General features: G+C 59.2%; 2 protein-coding genes across 2 annotated transcripts; both read left to right on the forward strand.

Annotated features, from left to right (window-relative positions):
- Positions 1 to 92: 92 nt before the first annotated feature.
- On the forward strand, positions 93 to 1870 carry LOC308184626 (C5a anaphylatoxin chemotactic receptor 2-like). The gene has a single exon (XM_080571839.1). It carries the CDS (start codon positions 870 to 872, stop codon positions 1845 to 1847), a length of 978 nt encoding a protein of 325 aa, XP_080427965.1. The 5' UTR covers positions 93 to 869; the 3' UTR covers positions 1848 to 1870.
- A 1008-nt stretch (positions 1871 to 2878) lies between these two features.
- On the forward strand, positions 2879 to 16584 carry DHX34 (DExH-box helicase 34). The gene is made up of 16 exons (XM_080571824.1): positions 2879 to 4024; positions 4808 to 5119; positions 10734 to 11000; positions 11102 to 11204; positions 11279 to 11496; positions 11621 to 11795; positions 11881 to 12074; positions 12162 to 12263; positions 12389 to 12628; positions 12711 to 12878; positions 12984 to 13095; positions 13235 to 13335; positions 13422 to 13667; positions 15219 to 15395; positions 15476 to 15599; positions 15819 to 16584. Exons 1-16 carry the CDS (start codon positions 3383 to 3385, stop codon positions 15950 to 15952), a joined length of 3315 nt encoding a protein of 1104 aa, XP_080427950.1. The 5' UTR covers positions 2879 to 3382; the 3' UTR covers positions 15953 to 16584.
- Positions 16585 to 18144: the final 1560 nt, after the last annotated feature.

The following is an 18144-nucleotide window of genomic DNA, read 5'->3' on the forward strand; positions in this document are numbered from 1 at the left end:
TCCACAGGTTGCTTTTTGGGGGTCTTCTTGGAGTTCTTCTCCAAGGGGTTGTCCATGGGTTGCTCCTCAGGGTTGCTCCTTAAGTGGCTTTTTGGGGTTCTTGGGATTCTTCAAGGGTTGCCCCTTGGGGTTGCTCCTTGAGCTGGTTCTTGGCGTTCTCCATGGGTTGCTCCTCAGGGTTACTCCTTAAGCTGCTCTTTGGGGTTCACCTTGGGTTTCTCTCTGGGGTTCTCCAGGGGTTACCCCTTGGGGTTGCTCCTTGAACTGCTTTTTGGGGTTCTCCTTGGGGTTGCTCCTTGAGCTGCTCTTTGGGGTTTACCTTGGGATTCTCCATGGGTTTCTCCTTGAGCTGCTTGTTGGGGTTTCTCCCCGGGGAGGGTGATGCAGCCCCGGGGCTCCTCCACCCCATCAGGGCTCCTCCACCCCTGGATGACTCAGGGCACGCGTGGGTGTGGCGGGGAGGGACGCAGCTCGTGGGATCCTGCCGGGAACGGCGGTGGTGTTGTGAGCTCCGGGAGCGTTCTTGGGGGGTAAGTTGGCACCCAAAATCTTAAAAATTCAAAAAAACGAACGACCAAAAAAAAAAAAAACATGGCCGGGGGTGTTCTGGCTCCTATAAAGCATTGAGCAAGACCTGCTCCCGCAGTTCTCCTTTTTGGGAGGATTTTTGCTGCCAGGGCAACTTTTTGGGGCCGGATGACGCAAAGGTCCCATCCCACTGCCCGGAGGTTGCTCAAGCTCCTCGTTCCGGAGGGGACAGATCCTGACCTGTGGTCAGAAAGGTCCTCGTCGTGGTGGCAGCGGTGGAGACGTCTCCGAGGCGCCCCTCGCTCCACCTGGGGTGACTCCGGTGGGGACACGAGCGGAGGATGACATCTTCGTGGGACCTCGGCACCGACTACGCTGACCTCGAGCTCAACTTCACCGCCCCAGCTTTCGAGGAGGCCCCGGGGCTGCCCCCCGGCACCGGGGCAGCTTTGGGGCTGGACGCCCTGGCTTTTCTCCTGGGGGTCCCAGGGAACATCGCCGTCATCTGGGTGAGCAGCGTCGCCCTCCGGCGCACGGTCAATGGCATCTGGTTCCTCAACCTGGCGGTGGCCGACCTCCTCTGCTGCCTGGCCTTGCCCTTCCTGGCCCTCCCGCTGACCCAGGACCACCACTGGCCCTTGGGGAGCTTCGCCTGCAAGCTCGTGCCCTCCCTCACCGTCCTCAACATGTTCACCAGCGTCTTGCTCCTGACGGCCATCAGCGCCGACCGCTGCGCCGTGGCGACGCGCTGGTGGCACCGGACTCCCCGGACGGCGCGGCGGATCAGCGGGGCCGTGTGGGTGCTGGCCTCCCTCCTCAGCCTCCCCTCCTTCGTCCTCCGCACCCTGCGCCGCGACCCCTTCTCTGAGAAGGTGACGTGCGTTTTGGACTACGTGGCGGTTGGCCGCGGTGCCGAGCTCGCCCTCGCCGCCCTCCGCCTCTTTGCCGGCTTCGTCGGCCCCGTGGTGGCCATGGCGGGCTGCTACGGGTGGCTGCTGGCCCGCGGCCACCCCGCCACGCGGCCGGTGACCACCGTGGTGGCCTTGGTGGGCTGCTTCTTCGCCTGCTGGTTGCCCTACCACGCCGTCCTGGTGGCCTTGGCGCTCCATGCGCCCGGCGTGGCGCCCTACAAGCGGGCCTTGGGCGCCCAACCGTTGGCCATCGCCTTCGCCCACCTCAACGGCGCCCTCAACCCCCTCCTCTATGTGCTGCTGGGCCGGGGGCGTGCCCGCTCCCTGGGGGGGCGCCTGGCGTGGGTGCTGCGGGACGGGGACCCCCCCGGTGACCCCAGCCCTTGTACCACCGAGGACATGGTGTAGCGGTCAATAAAGGGTGGTTGTGAGCTGGGGGGATTGTCCCTGGGGGGGGGGGGGGGGGGGTTGGGGACAGGGGGGTGGGGTAGGTGGGGGGAAGGAAAGGGTGATGGGGGGGTTGTCCCTGAGGGGACAGGGGTTGGGGACAGTGGGGGACAATGGGGATGGATGAGGACGGTGGGGTTGGTTGGGGACAATGGGGATGGTTGGAGATGGTTGGGGACAGTGGGGGTGGACAGGGACAATGGGGGGCACTGGAGATGGGTGGGGACAATAGGGATGGTTGGGGACAGTGGGGAACAATGGGGGTGGATGGGGGAAATGGGGGACAATGGGGATGGTTGGAGATGGTTGGGGATGCTGAGGGACAATGGAGATGGATGGGGACAGTGGGGGATAGAGGGGGACAAGGGGGACAGTGGGGGGCAATGGGGATGGTTGGGGACAATGAGGACAGTTGGGAAAATTTGGGGGACAATGGGGACAGTCAGGGACAGTGGGGACAAGGGGGGGGTTGGGGACAATGGGGACAACGAGGACACGTGGGGTCAACGGGGACAGTGGGGGGAAAACAGGGGTGGTTGGGGACACCGGGGTTGACTGGGGACAATGGGGGTGGTTGGGGACATATGGGGACAGTGGGGGACAATGGGGGTGGTTGGGGACAATGGGGACGGTTGGGGAATAGGGGTGGCTGGGGACAATGGGGACATTTGGGGACATTTTAGGACAACGTCGCTGTCGGTGCCACCAGCGGCGGAGGCCTGGAGGAACCGCGGGGCCGCGCCGGGCACGCCCCGCCCCCTCCCCGCCTCGCCCCGCCCCCTCCCCGCATCGCCCCGCCCCCTCCCCGCCTCGCCCCGCCCCCTCCCCGCCTCGCCCCGCCCCCAGCCACCATCGCCCCGCCCCCATTGGTGGCCACGCCCCCTGGCCACGCCCCTTCCCCCGCCGCGGCGGGGCTCGGGCGCCCACGTGCGGCCTGGCGGGGCCGGGACCGGGACCGGGGCCTGGGGAACCGGGGCTGGGAGCGGGGCCGGGACCGGGGCTTGGGGGAGCCGGGACCGGGACCGTGATCGGGGCCTGGGGGAGCCGGTACCGGGGCGTGGGGCCTAGGGAAGCCGGTACCGGGGACCACAGAGGCAGTGACCGGGGCCTGAGGCTTGGGGGTGCCGGTACCGGGTCCTGGAGGGGCAGGGACGGGGGCTTGGGGGAGCTGGTACCGGGGTGTGGGGCCTGGTGGTGCCGGTACCGGGGCCTGGAGGGACTGGGACCAGGGTCTGGGGGAGCTGGGACCGGCACCGGGGCCTGGGGGTGCCGGTACCGGGGCCTGGAGGGGCAGGGACCGGGGCCTGGGGGAGCCAGGACAGGGGCCTGGGGCATAGGGAAGCCGGTACCGGGGCCTGGAGGGACTGGGACCAGGGCCTGGGGGTGCCGGTACCGGGTCCTGGAGGGGCTGAGGCCTCGGAGAACCGGGCCCGGGCCCTGAAGGAGCCCAGGACCAGGCCCCGAGGCGTGTAGGGTTCGGTCCCGGTGGAGCCGTGATGGAGCCGGAGCCTCCCGGTGGGGCCCAGCGGCCGTACCGGTGGGACTGGGACTGCCCGGCGGCTCGGCGCAGGCTGGAGGAGCTCTACTTCCCCCGGCGGGCCTGCCCCGAGGAGAGCCGCGGCTTCTGGGCCTTCTTCGAGCGCCTGCGCCGCTTCCAGAGCCGCCGGCCGGAGCGGGAGCCGGCGCGGGACGGCGACGAGGACCAGCCACCCGCCCGCCGCCTCGGCCTGCCGCGCCGCTACCACCCCCGGCACCGCGTCAACCTGGCGGTGCCGAGCCCCGAGCCGTCCCCGGGCCACCCGCGGGTGCCCCGGGAAGCCCTGAAGGAATTCCTCGACGCCCTCCTGCTCTACTTAGACTTCGGCCAGAAGCGGAGCTTCGCCAAGCTGGCCAAGCTGCAGCGGGAGCGCGAGGCGCTGCCCATCGCCCGGGCTCGCCGGCGGCTCCTGCGGGCCGTGGCCGAGAACCAGGTGGTGGTGGTGGCCGGCGACACCGGCTGCGGCAAGTCCACGCAGGTGCCGCAGTTCCTGCTGGCCGCCGGCTACCGCCGCGTGGCCTGCACCCAGCCGCGCCGCATCGCCTGCGTCTCGCTGGCCAAGCGGGTGGCCTTCGAGAGCCTGCAGCAGTACGGCGACCAGGTGAGCTGGGAGCGGCTGGAGAGACGGCTTGTGAAAAAAAAAAAAAAAAAAGTAGAAAGAAAAAGGTAAAAAAATAAAAAAAAAGGTAAAAGTGAGCGGTTCCGGCACAGCAGAGCGCTTAGAAGGCGACGCGCGGCGCTGCAGCGTTAATATTTGGCTAAAACACTGTGCTTGGGAGCATTATCGGAGAGAGTGTATTTAAAAAAAAAATGAAAAAGGTTAAAAAAAAAAGGTAAAAGGTAAAAAAAAATGATATGTAAAAAAAAAACAAGGAAAAAGGTTTAAAAAAAGGTAAAAGTGAGCAGTTCTGGCACAGCAGAGCACTTTGAAGGTGACGTGTGGTGACGCAGCGTTAATATTTACCTAAAACACTCAGCCTGGGAGCATCATCGGAGACGATTTGTAGAAAAAATAGAAAGTAAAAGGTAAAAAAGAAACAATTCGTAAAAAAAAAAAAAGAAAAATTGTTGAAAAGGTAAAAGTAGAAAGTAGAAGGTTAAAAACAAGGTAAAAGTGAGCAGTTCTGGCACAGCAGAGAATTAAAATTCCTTTTCGTGTCTTAAAATTGCTTTTAGCATCTTAACCCTGCCTTTTTTTAGTGTCTTAAAGCTCCTTTTGGGACGAATAATTAAGGAATAATTAAAGAACCCTCTGCTTGGACGCGGGACGGTCGATCATCGGCCGTTCCCACCGCCCTACCGCCGGACCGCGACGCCCGGCGAGCGCCGTAAATCCCTTTTTTTCTCTCTTTCTGACCTAATTCTCCTCTCCCTCCCCCCCCAGGTGGGCTACCAGATCCGCTTCGAGAGCAGCCGCTCGCCCGCCACCAGCGTCGTCTTCCTGACCGAGGGGCTGCTGCTGCGGCAGGCGCAGCGGGAGCCGGCGCTGCCCGCCTACGAGGTGATCGTCGCCGACGAGGTCCACGAGCGGCACCTGCACGGAGATTTCCTCCTGGGGGTCCTGCGGCGCCTCCTCCCCGCCCGGCCCGACCTGAAGCTGGTGCTGATGTCGGCCACCATCAACATCCGCCTCTTCTCCGACTATTTCGGGGGCGCCCCCGTGCTGCAGGTGCCCGGGAGGATCTTCCCCATCTCGGTGAGCGGGGTTTCGGGGGTGGAGAGCGCGGGTTTGGGGCTGGATCGGGTGCCAGGGAGGATCTTCCCCATCTCAGTGAGCCCCGAGCGCAATTTTGGGGCTGGAGAGTGTGATTTTGGGGCTGGATCAGGTGCCCGGGAAGATCTTCCCCATCTCAGTGAGCATGATTTTGGGGCTGGAGAGCGCAATTTTGGGGCTGGATCAGGTGCTGGGGAAGATCTTCCCCATCTTGGTGAGCCCCGAGCACGATTTTGGGGCTGGATCAGGTGCTGGGGAGGATCTTCCCCATCTCGGTGAGCCCCAAGTGCAATTTTGGGGCTGGAGAGCATGATTTTGGGGCTGGATCATGTGCCCGGGAGGATCTTCCCCATCTTTATGGGTGCTGAGCGCGATTTTGGGGCTGGATCAGGTGCCCGGGAAGATCTTCCCCATCTCGGTGAGCACAATTTTGGGGCTGGAGAGCGCGGTTTTGGGGCTGGATCGGGTGCCCGGGAGGATCAACCCCATCTCGGGGAGCATCAAGCATGATTTTGGGGCTGGAGAGCGTGATTTTGGGGCTGGATCAGGTGCTGGGGAGGATCTTCCCCATCTTGGTGAGCCCTGAGCATGATTTTGGGGCTGGATCAGGTGCCGGGGAGGATCTTCCTCATCTTGGTGAGCCCCGAGCATGATTTTGGGGCTGGATCAGGTGCCGGGGAGGATCTTCTCCATCTCAGGGAGCACTATTTTGGGGCTGGAGAGCGCGGTTTTGGGGCTGGATCAGGTGCCGGGGAGGATCATCCCCATCTCGGTGAGCCCCAAGTGCAATTTTGGGGCTGGAGAGCGTGATTTTGGGGCTGGATCAGGTGCCCGGGAAGATCTTCCCCATGTCAGTGAGCATGATTTTGGGGCTGGAGGGCGCAATTTTGGGGCTGGATCAAGTGCTGGGGAGGATCCTCTCCATCTCGGTGAGCCCCAAGTGCAATTTTGGGGCTGGAGAGTGTGATTTTGAGGCTGGATCAGGTACTGGGGAGGATCTTCCCCATCTCGGGGAGCGCCAAGCGTGATTTTGGGGCTGGATCAGGTGCCGGGGAGGATCTTCTCCCTCTCGGGGAGCACAATTTTGGGGCTGGAGAGCGTGATTTTGGGGCTGGATCAGGTGCTGGGGAGGATCTTCCCCATCTCAGTGAGCCCCGAGTGCAATTTTGGGGCTGGAGAGTGTGATTCTGGGGCTGGATCAGGTGCCCGGCAGGATCTTCGCCATCTTTATGGGTGCTGAGCGCGATTTTGGGGCTGGATCAGGTGCCGGGGAGGACCATCCCCATCTCAGGGAGCACCAAGCATGATTGTGGGGCTGGAGAGTGTGATTTTGGGGCTGGATCATGTGCCCAGGAGGATCTTCCCCATCTTGGTGGGTGCTGAGCGCGATTTTGGGGCTGGATCAGGTGCCCGGGAAGATCTTCCCCATGTCGGTGGGCATGATTTTGGGGCTGGAGGGCGCAATTTTGGGGCTGGATCAAGTGCTGGGGAGGATCCTCTCCATCTCGGTGAGCCCCAAGTGCAATTTTGGGGCTGGAGAGTGTGATTTTGAGGCTGGATCAGGTGCTGGGGAGGATCTTCCCCATCTCGGTGAGCCCCGAGCATGATTTTGGGGCTGGATCGGGTGCCGGGGAGGATCTTCCCCATCTCGGGGAGCGCCAAGCGTGATTTTGAGGCTGGAGAGCGCGATTTTGGGGCTGGATCAGGTGCCGGGGAGGATCATCCCCATCTCGGTGAGCCCCAAGTGCAATTTTGGGGCTGGAGAGCGTGATTTTGGGGCTGGATCAGGTGCTGGGGAGGATCTTCCCCATCTTGGTGAGCCCCGAGCATGATTTTGGGGCTGGATCAGGTGCCGGGGAGGATTTTCTCCCTCTCGGGGAGCACAATTTTGGGGCTGGAGAGCATGATTTTGGGGCTGGATCAGGTGCCGGGGAGGATCTTTTCCATCTCGGGGAGCACAATTTTGGGGCTGGAGAGCGTGATTTTGGGGCTGGATCAGGTGCTGGGGAGGATCTTCCCCATCTCAGTGAGCCCCGAGTGCAATTTTGGGGCTGGAGAGTGTGATTCCTGGGCTGGATCAGGTGCCCGGCAGGATCTTCGCCATCTTTATGGGTGCTGAGCGCGATTTTGGGGCTGGATCAGGTGCCGGGGAGGACCATCCCCATCTCAGGGAGCACCAAGCAAGATTGTGGGGCTGGAGAGTGTGATTTTGGGGCTGGATCATGTGCCCAGGAGGATCTTCCCCATCTTGGTGGGTGCTGAGCGCGATTTTGGGGCTGGATCAGGTGCCCAGGAAGATATTCCCCATGTCGGTGAGCGTGATTTTGGGGCTGGAGAGCGCAGTTTTGGGGCTGGATCAGGTGCTGGGGAGGATCCTCTCCATCTCAGTGAGCCCCAAGTGCAATTTTGGGGCTGGAGAGCGTGATTTTGGGGCTGGATCAGGTGCCCGGGAAGATCTTCCCCATGTCGGTGAGCATGATTTTGGGGCTGGAGGGCGCAATTTTGGGGCTGGATCAAGTGCTGGGGAGGATCCTCTCCATCTCGGTGAGCCCCAAGTGCAATTTTGGGGCTGGAGAGTGTGATTTTGAGGCTGGATCAGGTGCTGGGGAGGATCTTCCCCATCTTGGTGAGCCCCGAGCATGATTTTGGGGCTGGATCAGGTGCCGGGGAGGATCTTCTCCCTCTCGGGGAGCACAATTTTGGGGCTGGAGAGCGTGATTTTGGGGCTGGATCAGGTGCCGGGGAGGATCTTCTCCCTCTCGGGGAGCACAATTTTGGGGCTGGAGAGCGTGATTTTGGGGCTGGATCAGGTGCTGGGGAGGATCTTCCCCATCTCAGTGAGCCCCGAGTGCAATTTTGGGGCTGGAGAGTGTGATTCTGGGGCTGGATCAGGTGCCCGGCAGGATCTTCGCCATCTTTATGGGTGCTGAGCGCGATTTTGGGGCTGGATCAGGTGCCGGGGAGGACCATCCCCATCTCAGGGAGCACCAAGCAAGATTGTGGGGCTGGAGAGTGTGATTTTGGGGCTGGATCATGTGCCCAGGAGGATCTTCCCCATCTTGGTGGGTGCTGAGCGCGATTTTGGGGCTGGATCAGGTGCCCAGGAAGATATTCCCCATGTCGGTGAGCGTGATTTTGGGGCTGGAGAGCGCAGTTTTGGGGCTGGATCAGGTGCTGGGGAGGATCCTCTCCATCTCAGTGAGCCCCAAGTGCAATTTTGGGGCTGGAGAGCGTGATTTTGGGGCTGGATCAGGTGCCCGGGAAGATCTTCCCCATGTCGGTGAGCATGATTTTGGGGCTGGAGGGCGCAATTTTGGGGCTGGATCAAGTGCTGGGGAGGATCCTCTCCATCTCGGTGAGCCCCAAGTGCAATTTTGGGGCTGGAGAGCGTGATTTTGAGGCTGGATCAGGTGCTGGGGAGGATCTTCCCCATCTTGGTGAGCCCCGAGCATGATTTTGGGGCTGGATCAGGTGCCGGGGAGGATTTTCTCCCTCTCGGGGAGCACAATTTTGGGGCTGGAGAGCATGATTTTGGGGCTGGATCAGGTGCCGGGGAGGATCTTTTCCATCTCGGGGAGCACAATTTTGGGGCTGGAGAGCGTGATTTTGGGGCTGGATCAGGTGCTGGGGAGGATCTTCCCCATCTCGGGGAGCGCCAAGCGTGATTTTGAGGCTGGAGAGCGCGATTTTGGGGCTGGATCAGGTGCCGGGGAGGATCTTCCCCATCTCAGTGAGCCCCGAGCGCAATTTTGGGGCTGGAGAGTGTGATTTTGGGGCTGGATCAGGTGCCCAGGAAGATCTTCCCCATCTCAGTGAGCATGATTTTGGGGCTGGAGAGCGCAATTTTGGGGCTGGATCAAGTGCTGGGGAGGATCCTCTCCATCTCGGTGAGCCCCAAGTGCAATTTTGGGGCTGGAGAGCGTGATTTTGAGGCTGGATCAGGTGCTGGGGAGGATCTTCCCCATCTTGGTGAGCCCCAAGCATGATTTTGGGGCTGGATCAGGTGCCGGGGAGGATCTTCTCCCTCTCGGGGAGCACAATTTTGGGGCTGGAGAGCGTGATTTTGGGGCTGGATCAGGTGCTGGGGAGGATCTTCCCCATCTCAGTGAGCCCCGAGTGCAATTTTGGGGCTGGAGAGTGTGATTCTGGGGCTGGATCAGGTGCCCGGCAGGATCTTCGCCATCTTTATGGGTGCTGAGCGCGATTTTGGGGCTGGATCAGGTGCCGGGGAGGACCATCCCCATCTCAGGGAGCACCAAGCATGATTGTGGGGCTGGAGAGTGTGATTTTGGGGCTGGATCAGGTGCCCAGGAGGATCTTCCCCATCTTGGTGGGTGCTGAGCGCGATTTTGGGGCTGGATCAGGTGCTGGGGAGGATCCTCTCCATCTCGGTGAGCCCCAAGTGCAATTTTGGGGCTGGAGAGTGTGATTTTGAGGCTGGATCAGGTGCCCGGGAGGATCTTCCCCATTTTGGTGAGCCCCGAGCATGATTTTGGGGCTGGATCAGGTGCCGGGGAGGATCTTCTCCCTCTCGGGGAACACAATTTTGGGGCTGGAGAGCGTGATTTTGGGGCTGGATCAGGTGCTGGGGAGGATCTTCCCCATCTCAGTGAGCCCCGAGTGCAATTTTGGGGCTGGAGAGCATGATTTTGGGGCTGGATCATGTGCCCGGGAGGATCTTCCCCATCTTTATGGGTGCTGAGCGCGATTTTGGGGCTGGATCAGGTGCCCGGGAAGATCTTCCCCATCTCGGTGAGCACAATTTTGGGGCTGGAGAGCGCGGTTTTGGGGCTGGATCGGGTGCCCAGGAGGATCATCCCCATCTCGGGGAGCATCAAGCATGATTTTGGGGCTGGAGAGCGTGATTTTGGGGCTGGATCAAGGTGCTGGGGAGGATCTTCCCCATCTTGGTGAGCCCTGAGCATGATTTTGGGGCTGGATCAGGTGCCGGGGAGGATCTTCTCCATCTCAGGGAGCACAATTTTGGGGCTGGAGAGCGCGGTTTTGGGGCTGGATCAGGTGCTGGGGAGGATCCTCTCCATCTCGGTGAGCCCCGAGTGCAATTTTGGGGCTGGAGAGTGTGATTCTGGGGCTGGATCAGGTGCCCGGCAGGATCTTCGCCATCTTTATGGGTGCTGAGCGCGATTTTGGGGCTGGATCAGGTGCCGGGGAGGACCATCCCCATCTCAGGGAGCACCAAGCATGATTGTGGGGCTGGAGAGTGTGATTTTGGGGCTGGATCATGTGCCCAGGAGGATCTTCCCCATCTTGGTGGGTGCTGAGCGCGATTTTGGGGCTGGATCAGGTGCCCGGGAAGATCTTCCCCATGTCGGTGAGCGTGATTTTGGGGCTGGAGAGCGCAATTTTGGGGCTGGATCAGGTGCTGGGGAGGATCCTCTCCATCTCGGTGAGCCCCAAGTGCAATTTTGGGGCTGGAGAGTGTGATTTTGAGGCTGGATCAGGTGCTGGGGAGGATCTTCCCCATCTCGGTGAGCACCAAGCCTGATTTTAGGGCTGGATCCCGGCTCAGGACCAGCCCCACAGTCCTCACATCCCCGTTTTTTGATTTTTTTTTTTTTATTATTGCCTCCCCCAGGTTATCTACGAGCCCATCCCCAAGGAGGAGGCGGCGGCGGCGGCGGCGGGGAAACCGGAGCGCCTGGACCCCCGGCCCTACCTGCGGGTGCTGCAGGCCATCGACCACAAGTACCCCCCGGAGGAGCGCGGCGACCTCCTGGTTTTCCTCAGCGGGGTGGCCGAGATCGGCGCCGTGCAGGAGGCGGCGCAGGTCTACGCCGCGCACACGCAGCGCTGGATCGTGCTGCCCCTGCACAGCACCCTCTCCGTCGGCGAGCAGGATAAGGTTGGGCGCCGCGGGGACGCGAGGAGCTTGCGTTTAGACCTGCCCTGACGGAGTGTTGCTGAGCTCCTGGTCCCCCTGCCCTCCTTTTTTTCATCCCTCAGGTGTTCGACGTGCCCCCTCCTGGCGTCCGAAAGTGCATCCTCGCCACCAACATCGCCGAGACCTCGGTGACCATCGACGGCGTGCGCTTCGTGCTGGATTCGGGTGAAGCCTCGCCGGCCTCGGGGGGGAGCCTCCTGCTTCCCCCTGCCCTCCCCTGACCTTCTCCGTCCCTCCAGGGAAGGTGAAGGAGATGAGCTACGACCCCCAGGGCAAGCTCCAGCGCCTGCAGGAGTTCTGGATCAGCCGGGCGAGCGCCGAGCAGCGGAAGGGACGCGCGGGCAGGACGGGGCCCGGTGTCTGCTACCGGCTCTACGCCGAATCCGACTACGACGCCTTTTCCCCCTACCCCGTGCCGGAGATCCAGCGGGTCGCGCTCGATGCTCTGGTCCTCCAGGTAACGGGCTTCCCCCCTTTTTAGGGGGCAGTCGGAGCCCCCAAAACGAGGTGCTTGGGATCTTCGCAGCGTAACCCCTCCCCGGCTGTTCCCTTCCACGAAGCTCTGCGTGCTTCTCCCCCAGGTAAAAAGCATGGGGCTGGGCGACCCCCGGACCTTCCCCTTCCTGGAGCCCCCTCCCGCGGCCAGCCTGGAGACGGCCGTGCGCTACCTGCGGGAGCAGGGGGCCCTGGACGAAGCCGAGGAGCTGACGCCCATCGGGACGCTGCTGGCCCAGCTGCCTGTGGATGTGGTGGTGGGTGAGTGACGGTCAGGGGGTGCACAAAACCCCCCCCAAAACCTCCCTTTTAAGCCCTCGCTGCATCCCTTTCCTCCGTCCCGCAGGCAAAATGCTGGTGCTGGGCGCGCTTTTCGGGCTGGCCGAGCCCACGCTGACGGTGGCGGCGGCGCTGAGCGTGCAGTCGCCCTTCCTGCGCCTCTCCAACGCCAACCCCGACTGCGCCACCGCCCGGCGGCCCCTCGAGAGCACCCACGGGGACCCCCTGACGCTGCTCAACGCCTTCAACGAGTGGGTGCAGGTGAGGGGGGCGAGGAGACGGTGGGACGGGGCCGGGAAACGGCTCCGTTTTGGGGCCGGTACCGGAACCCGCGGCGTCCCCGTGCAGGTGAAGTCGGAGCGCGGCGGCAGCTCGCGCAAGTGGTGCCGGCGGCGGGGCTTGGAGGAGCATCGGCTCTACGAGGCTGCCAACCTGCGGCGGCAGTTCCAGGTGAGGGCAGGATCCGGCCCCATCGTGAGCTTCGCGTTCTCCGCGACGGGGCCAAATTCACCCTAAACCTTCCCCATTCTTTTTAACCTGCGGGTTCTCAGCGACGCTTCCTCCCCCCAAAACAGGAGCTGCTCCGAGACCACCGGCTGCTGGAGGCGGCCCCCAGCCGGCCCAGCGACAGCTACAGCCGGCAGAGCCGGCACCGGGAGCGCCGCGAGCTGCACCGGCTCTACCGCCGCCACGCCGAGACGCAGGGACGGAAGCGCAAGGTGCTGCGGCTCCAGGACGGCACCGCCGGCTCCTCCGGCGAGGAAGAGGAAGGAGCGGGCGCCGGCGAGCCCGGTGAGCGCAGTGTCGACATCCAGGTGAGCCTTGGCTCCTGTTCCCTCACTCAGGAGGCAGAATCAGGCCCTGACCGAGCTCTCAGCACCTTCTCTGTCCCCGCAGGATGTCAAGTTCAAGCTCCGCCACGACGTGGACGAGCTGCAGGCCGTGTCCGGCTCGGTCCTGTCGCCCTCGCAGCTCGCCCTGCTCAAGCTGGTGCTGTGCAGGGGGCTCTACCCGCAGCTGGCCGTGCCCGACGCGCTCAACAACAGCCGCAAGGACTCGGATCAGGTGCGTGTCCCCGTCCGCGATCCACCCCTCGGATTTGGGGGGCTCTGCCCACGCTCCAGCCCCTTTTTTGGGGGCTCTGCAGCGCTCATCCTGCTCTCGCCGCAGATTTTCCACACCAAGAGCAAGCAGGGCGTCGTGCTTCACCCGTCCTGCGTCTTCGCCACCAGCCCGGAGCTGCTGCATGCCAAGGAGGGGAAGGAGCGCGGCGGGACCAAAGGTGGGCGACCCCGATCAGCTTTTTCTGCACCCGTTTCGGGATGGAGAGCCCCTCTGGCATCGGGGTCCAGCAACCCCCCGTTGTTGGGGACGGGGAGAGGCTCAGGACCCCCCCTGAGATGCCCCTCGTGTCCTTGCAGAGGACGGGCTGAGCCGCCACCACCAGCTCCTCGCCTTCGTCTCGCTGCTGGAGACCACCAAGCCCTACCTGGTCAACTGCATCCGCGTGCCGGCGCTGCAGGTGGGCTCTCGGTGCTTCCTCCTCCTCCTCCTCTTCCTCTCTACCCCCTCGCAGCTCCTCAAGCCGTCCCCGCCTCGCTCCTCCAGGCTCTGCTGCTCTTCTCCCGCTCGCTGGACACCAACGCGGACTGCACGCGCCTGGTGGCGGACGGCTGGCTGGAGCTCACCCTGCCCGACGCCGCCGCCGCCCTGCGCTTCCTCGCCGCCGCCCTGCAGCTCCGAGCCTCCTGGGAGAAGCTCCTGGACCAGCAGCTGGACCCCGGGGGCGACGAGCCCAGCTCCAGGGACCTCTCCGCGCTCAAACGGGGGCTGCTGGAGTTCCTGGGGATGGAGGTGGGGGGCTGGAGGGGGGGGGCGGTCGCAACGCGCGGGGTGCTTCTCGTGGTTTATCGGGGTAAAAGTGAAGGGGAGACGCCACGGGGAGGTGCTGGCGTCGGGGAGCACTGGGGTGGTCCCCGTATAGTATACAGGATACATATATCCCTAGTAGATATACTATATATATAGCTATATCTTGCTGTATACATATATGCCTAGTATATATACTATATATATGATTATATCTTACAGTATACGCAGTATACGTATATCCCTAGTATATATACTGCATATACAATGATATCTTACTGTATATGCTGTATACATACATCCCTAGTATATATACTATATATACGATTATCTTACTGTATATACAGTATACATATATCCCTAGTATATATACTATATATACGATTATATCTTACTGTATATACAGTATATGTATATCCTTAGTATATATACTATATATACAATTCTATCTTACTGTATACGCAGTATATGTATATCCCTAGTATATATATACTACGTATACAATGATATCTTACTGTATATGCTGTATATATATATATATATCCCTAGTGTATATATACTATATATATGATTATATCTTACTGTCTATACAGCATACATTTATATATAGTATATCTACTATGGATATATGATATCTTACTGTTTACACAGTATATGTATATTCCTAGTATATATACTACATACACAATGATATCTTACTGTATATACAGTATATATATATTTCTAGTATATATACTACATATATACGATTTTATCTTACTGTATGCGCTGTATACATACATTCCTAGTATACATATATTCCATGTATACATATATTCCTTGTATATATACTATATATATCTTACTGTCTATACAGTATACATATATCCCTAGTAGATATACTATATATAAGTGATATCTTACTGTATAATAGAGTATACATATATCTCTAGTATATATACTATATATACAATTCTATCTTACTGTCTATACAGTATACATATATCCCTAGTAGATATACTATATATAAGTGATATCTTACTGTATAATAGAGTATACATATATCTCTAGTATATATACTATATATACAATTCTATCTTACTGTCTATACAGTATACATATATCCCTAGTAGATATACATACGATTCTACCTTACTGTATATACTGTATACGTATATCCCTAGCAGATATACTATATGTAGGATTCTATCTTACTGTCTATACAGTATACGTATATCCCTAGTCTATATTCTATATATACGATTGTACCTTACTGCATATATTGTATACATATATCCCTAGTATATATACTATACATACAGTGATATCTTACCGAGGAGGATCCATCCGAACACCACGACCACTTTTTAATTTGGGGGGGCTCACGGAGCGCCCGCACGGGCTCTGGCCTCCCCCCTGGGGTGCCTCCAGCCTCGACCCCGCGGCGGTGCTCGGTCACGCACCCCCGGGGCTTCGCGTCGGGTTTAAGGCTGGCCCCAGGAGGTTTTCGGGGAGCTCCTCGGCGTGTCCCCCAGCATCTCCTCGTGTCCCCCCCAGGCGCCGTACCGCCTGCGCCAGCTGACGGGGCTGGAGAAGCAAACTCTCTACGTCGGCCCCCAGACCGTGCCCGCGGCCCCCCAGCTCCCGGGGCTCTTCCAGGGCACCGAGCTGAAACCCGACGAGGTGAAAGGTGGCCACAGGGTGACCGAATTCCTCACCTACAACTGCCTGGCCGTGAGTACCCCCTTCTCCCACCCTCTTTTACATCCTCCTGGGGGTGCGTGTCCCATTTCTGTCCTTGTGCCCCCCCCTAGACGGACACGGACCTCTACAGCGAGTGCCTGCGGAGCTTCTGGACGTGTCCCCACTGCGGTCTCCACATGCCCTTCACCCCCCTGGAGCGAATGTGCCACGAGAGCGCCTGCCAGCCCTCCGAGGGTGAGCCCCCGGGGCTGGGACTGGGGACATTTGGGGACAAATTTCCCTGGGGGGGACGCGGGGGAGGGTTGGTAAAGGGAGAGGGATGGCGGCGATCGTCACCGCGCCCTGAAAATGTGGCACAAAATTAGAGTTTTTGGGGTGGGGATGGAATAAACGGATTTGGGGGATGATCCTTAAAGGGTTTTGGGGCTGATCCTGCACTGTCTGCCCCCGCAGCCCCCCCGGAGGAAGAGGCTGGGAGCTCTTCGAAAACCTCCGCCCTGCACCGGCTCTACCACTGCGACATCTGCCAGCAGGACTTCACCCTCACGCCCACCGAAATCCTCCGGCACAAGAAGCAGCACCGGTGACCCCTGCTCGCTGGGACGCCTGCCCCGAGGGCTTCGGAGCCTCCTGGGGAGGGTGGAGACCCCCAAAATTGGGGGAAACCCCTGCTCCGCTGCCCTTGGTGCCCTTAGAGACATCAGCTGCATCCTCAGGGACATCGTGCGGCTCATCGCTGACACTGTCACATGTCCTCAGGTTGGGAAAACTTGATTTAATTTTTTTTTTGGGGGTGTTAAATATAAATAAATGTGTTTTTTTGAGAAGCTGGGTGCTGTCCTGGAGGTCGGGGGCAGCCAGGGCAGGGTCCTGGGGAAGTTTCCCCTGCCCCGTACTGCTGCACAGCGCGGCGCATCCAGCGTGTGGCACTCCCACACCGCATTTTGTCCCCTGCTTCATCTCCTCCTCTCGCTGCATCGCCGCACAAGGCACCGACAGGGCCCGTGCCACCACGTCGCGACGTCCCCAAGGCCTCGAGGAGCCTCAAGACTCAAAAACCAACCCCAAAACCCCGCGACACCGCTGATGGGTGACCCGAGCGCCCCTGCCGCGTTACCCTGCGAGGTCTGCTTTCAAGCCGTGGCTGCAAAAATGCCCTTTTTTTGGGGCCGAAAATGGCAATTAATTAAAAATTAAAAGCAATCTGGTGGTATTTTTAGCTCCGTGGCGTGCTGCGTTTTATTTACCAGGAATTAAAAAAAATAACAATCATCGCAGCTTGAGCGACATCGTGACACTTCGGTGTAATGAACTGCTCCCAGAGCAAAGTTTCTTGGGATTTTAATTGGTTTTTTAAGACCCGCAGCTTTTTGTGCAGATTTAACTCTTTCAAGGGCTCCATGGCCATAAAACGGGCGATAGAGGGGAAAAGGAAAAGCCTAGATTATTTTTTTTTTTGCTGGCAAAGCAGCTCAAGCGGCCAGGCGTGGCGAGGGAGGATGCCGAGTGCTTCCTCATCCCCTTTTTTCTTCGTAAATTGAAATTTCTTCCCTTGTTTTCACCCCTCGGCTCGCACCCTTTGCCACTTGCCGTTCGCCTTGCCTCCTTGCTCGGGCTTATCCGCAGTTAATTACCGCTCTCATCCAGGTAATTCCTGGCAGGAATTAATTAAGCGGGTGCTTCGCTAAGCAGCTTATTGGGGTTTAGAGGCAGGGGGATGCTAATTTGGGTGGTGGCAGTGGCCTCCCCCCACCGTAAGCATCCTTCCTCCCCTCCCCGCCACCGGTTGCTCGGCTTCCTTGCTTTGCTCGGCTCCGACTTTGCTTCATTTATTTGATTTTTGGTTCTTTTTTCGCCTTCGAGCGGGGAGGGGGAGTCCCCGTTGCCGTGGCAGCGGGGCGGGATGGGAGATGTTCCTGCCATGGCGACGGGAGATGCTCCTGCCATGGCAACGAGCATCACGGGGGAGCTTGCAGATGGGTTTTGCTTTATTTTTCGCTTTTTTCGGGGAAAAATAAGCCCCACTGCTTTCCTTAACCACCCCTCCTCGTCAGCTGCACGGCAGAGGGCGACACGAGTTGGGCACCGAAAATATTCACTGGTTTGGGCTTGGAAAGAGCTCCACGTCTTTGCTCGGGTCGTAGAAAAGCTGAATGGGGACCCAAATTTGCCCAAACTTGCCCAAACTTGGGCCCCCAAGCCAACTGTACGTCCTCGCCTTGACGGAGAAAACCTCCCCAGGATTTGTCAGGGCTCCCATAAAGGTCATGGCATGGAGGAAAAAGGAGGCGAGGGGATAAAGCAAATTGCCTTATTTCCTTTAGAATAGGCTAAAATAAAACAAAAACTAATTTACACAACCAAAAATTAAACAAGGCGGCCGTAACGAGGGGAGATTCATTTGCTCGGAGCCCTGCTAATGAAAGCCACAAATTCAAACCGCACATGCTAAAATCTCTTTTTTTTTAACAAATCGCTAAATCCTCCAGATTTCCAGCCCTGTTGCACGGGTCCTCCGATGGGAAACATCCACCGGCACCAAATCCTGCGTGAAAACACCCTGCCGTTTACCAAACCTCGTTAAAACGCTTCCCCCAGGGACGATTTCCCACGTCCTTAGGCCACGTTTTCCAACGGAATGGGAAATGGTGGTTTTTTTTTTTTTTTGGGTTGATTTCACGAAAAATTTATAAGAGCTCGAACCAAGCTCTTCCGCCCTGCTAACGACCTCGTTTTGTTCTTTGCAATCTTCTCGTTATCACTCTCGTCAGTGTCGTGT

Source organism: Anser brachyrhynchus (genome assembly GCF_964034855.1).
Source record: "Anser brachyrhynchus genome assembly, chromosome: 39".
Classification (NCBI taxonomy): Eukaryota; Metazoa; Chordata; class Aves; order Anseriformes; family Anatidae; genus Anser; species Anser brachyrhynchus.

Coding starts and splice junctions, on each gene's coding strand:
- LOC308184626 (XM_080571839.1), top strand. CDS start 870: ATGACATCTTCGTGGGACCTCGGCACCGACTACGCTGACCTCGAGCTC.
- DHX34 (XM_080571824.1), top strand. CDS start 3,383: ATGGAGCCGGAGCCTCCCGGTGGGGCCCAGCGGCCGTACCGGTGGGAC. Junction 11,497..11,620: donor TCGATGCTCTGGTCCTCCAG/GTAACGGGCTTC, acceptor CTTCTCCCCCAG/GTAAAAAGCATGGGGCTGGG. Junction 11,796..11,880: donor GCCTGTGGATGTGGTGGTGG/GTGAGTGACGGT, acceptor TCCGTCCCGCAG/GCAAAATGCTGGTGCTGGGC.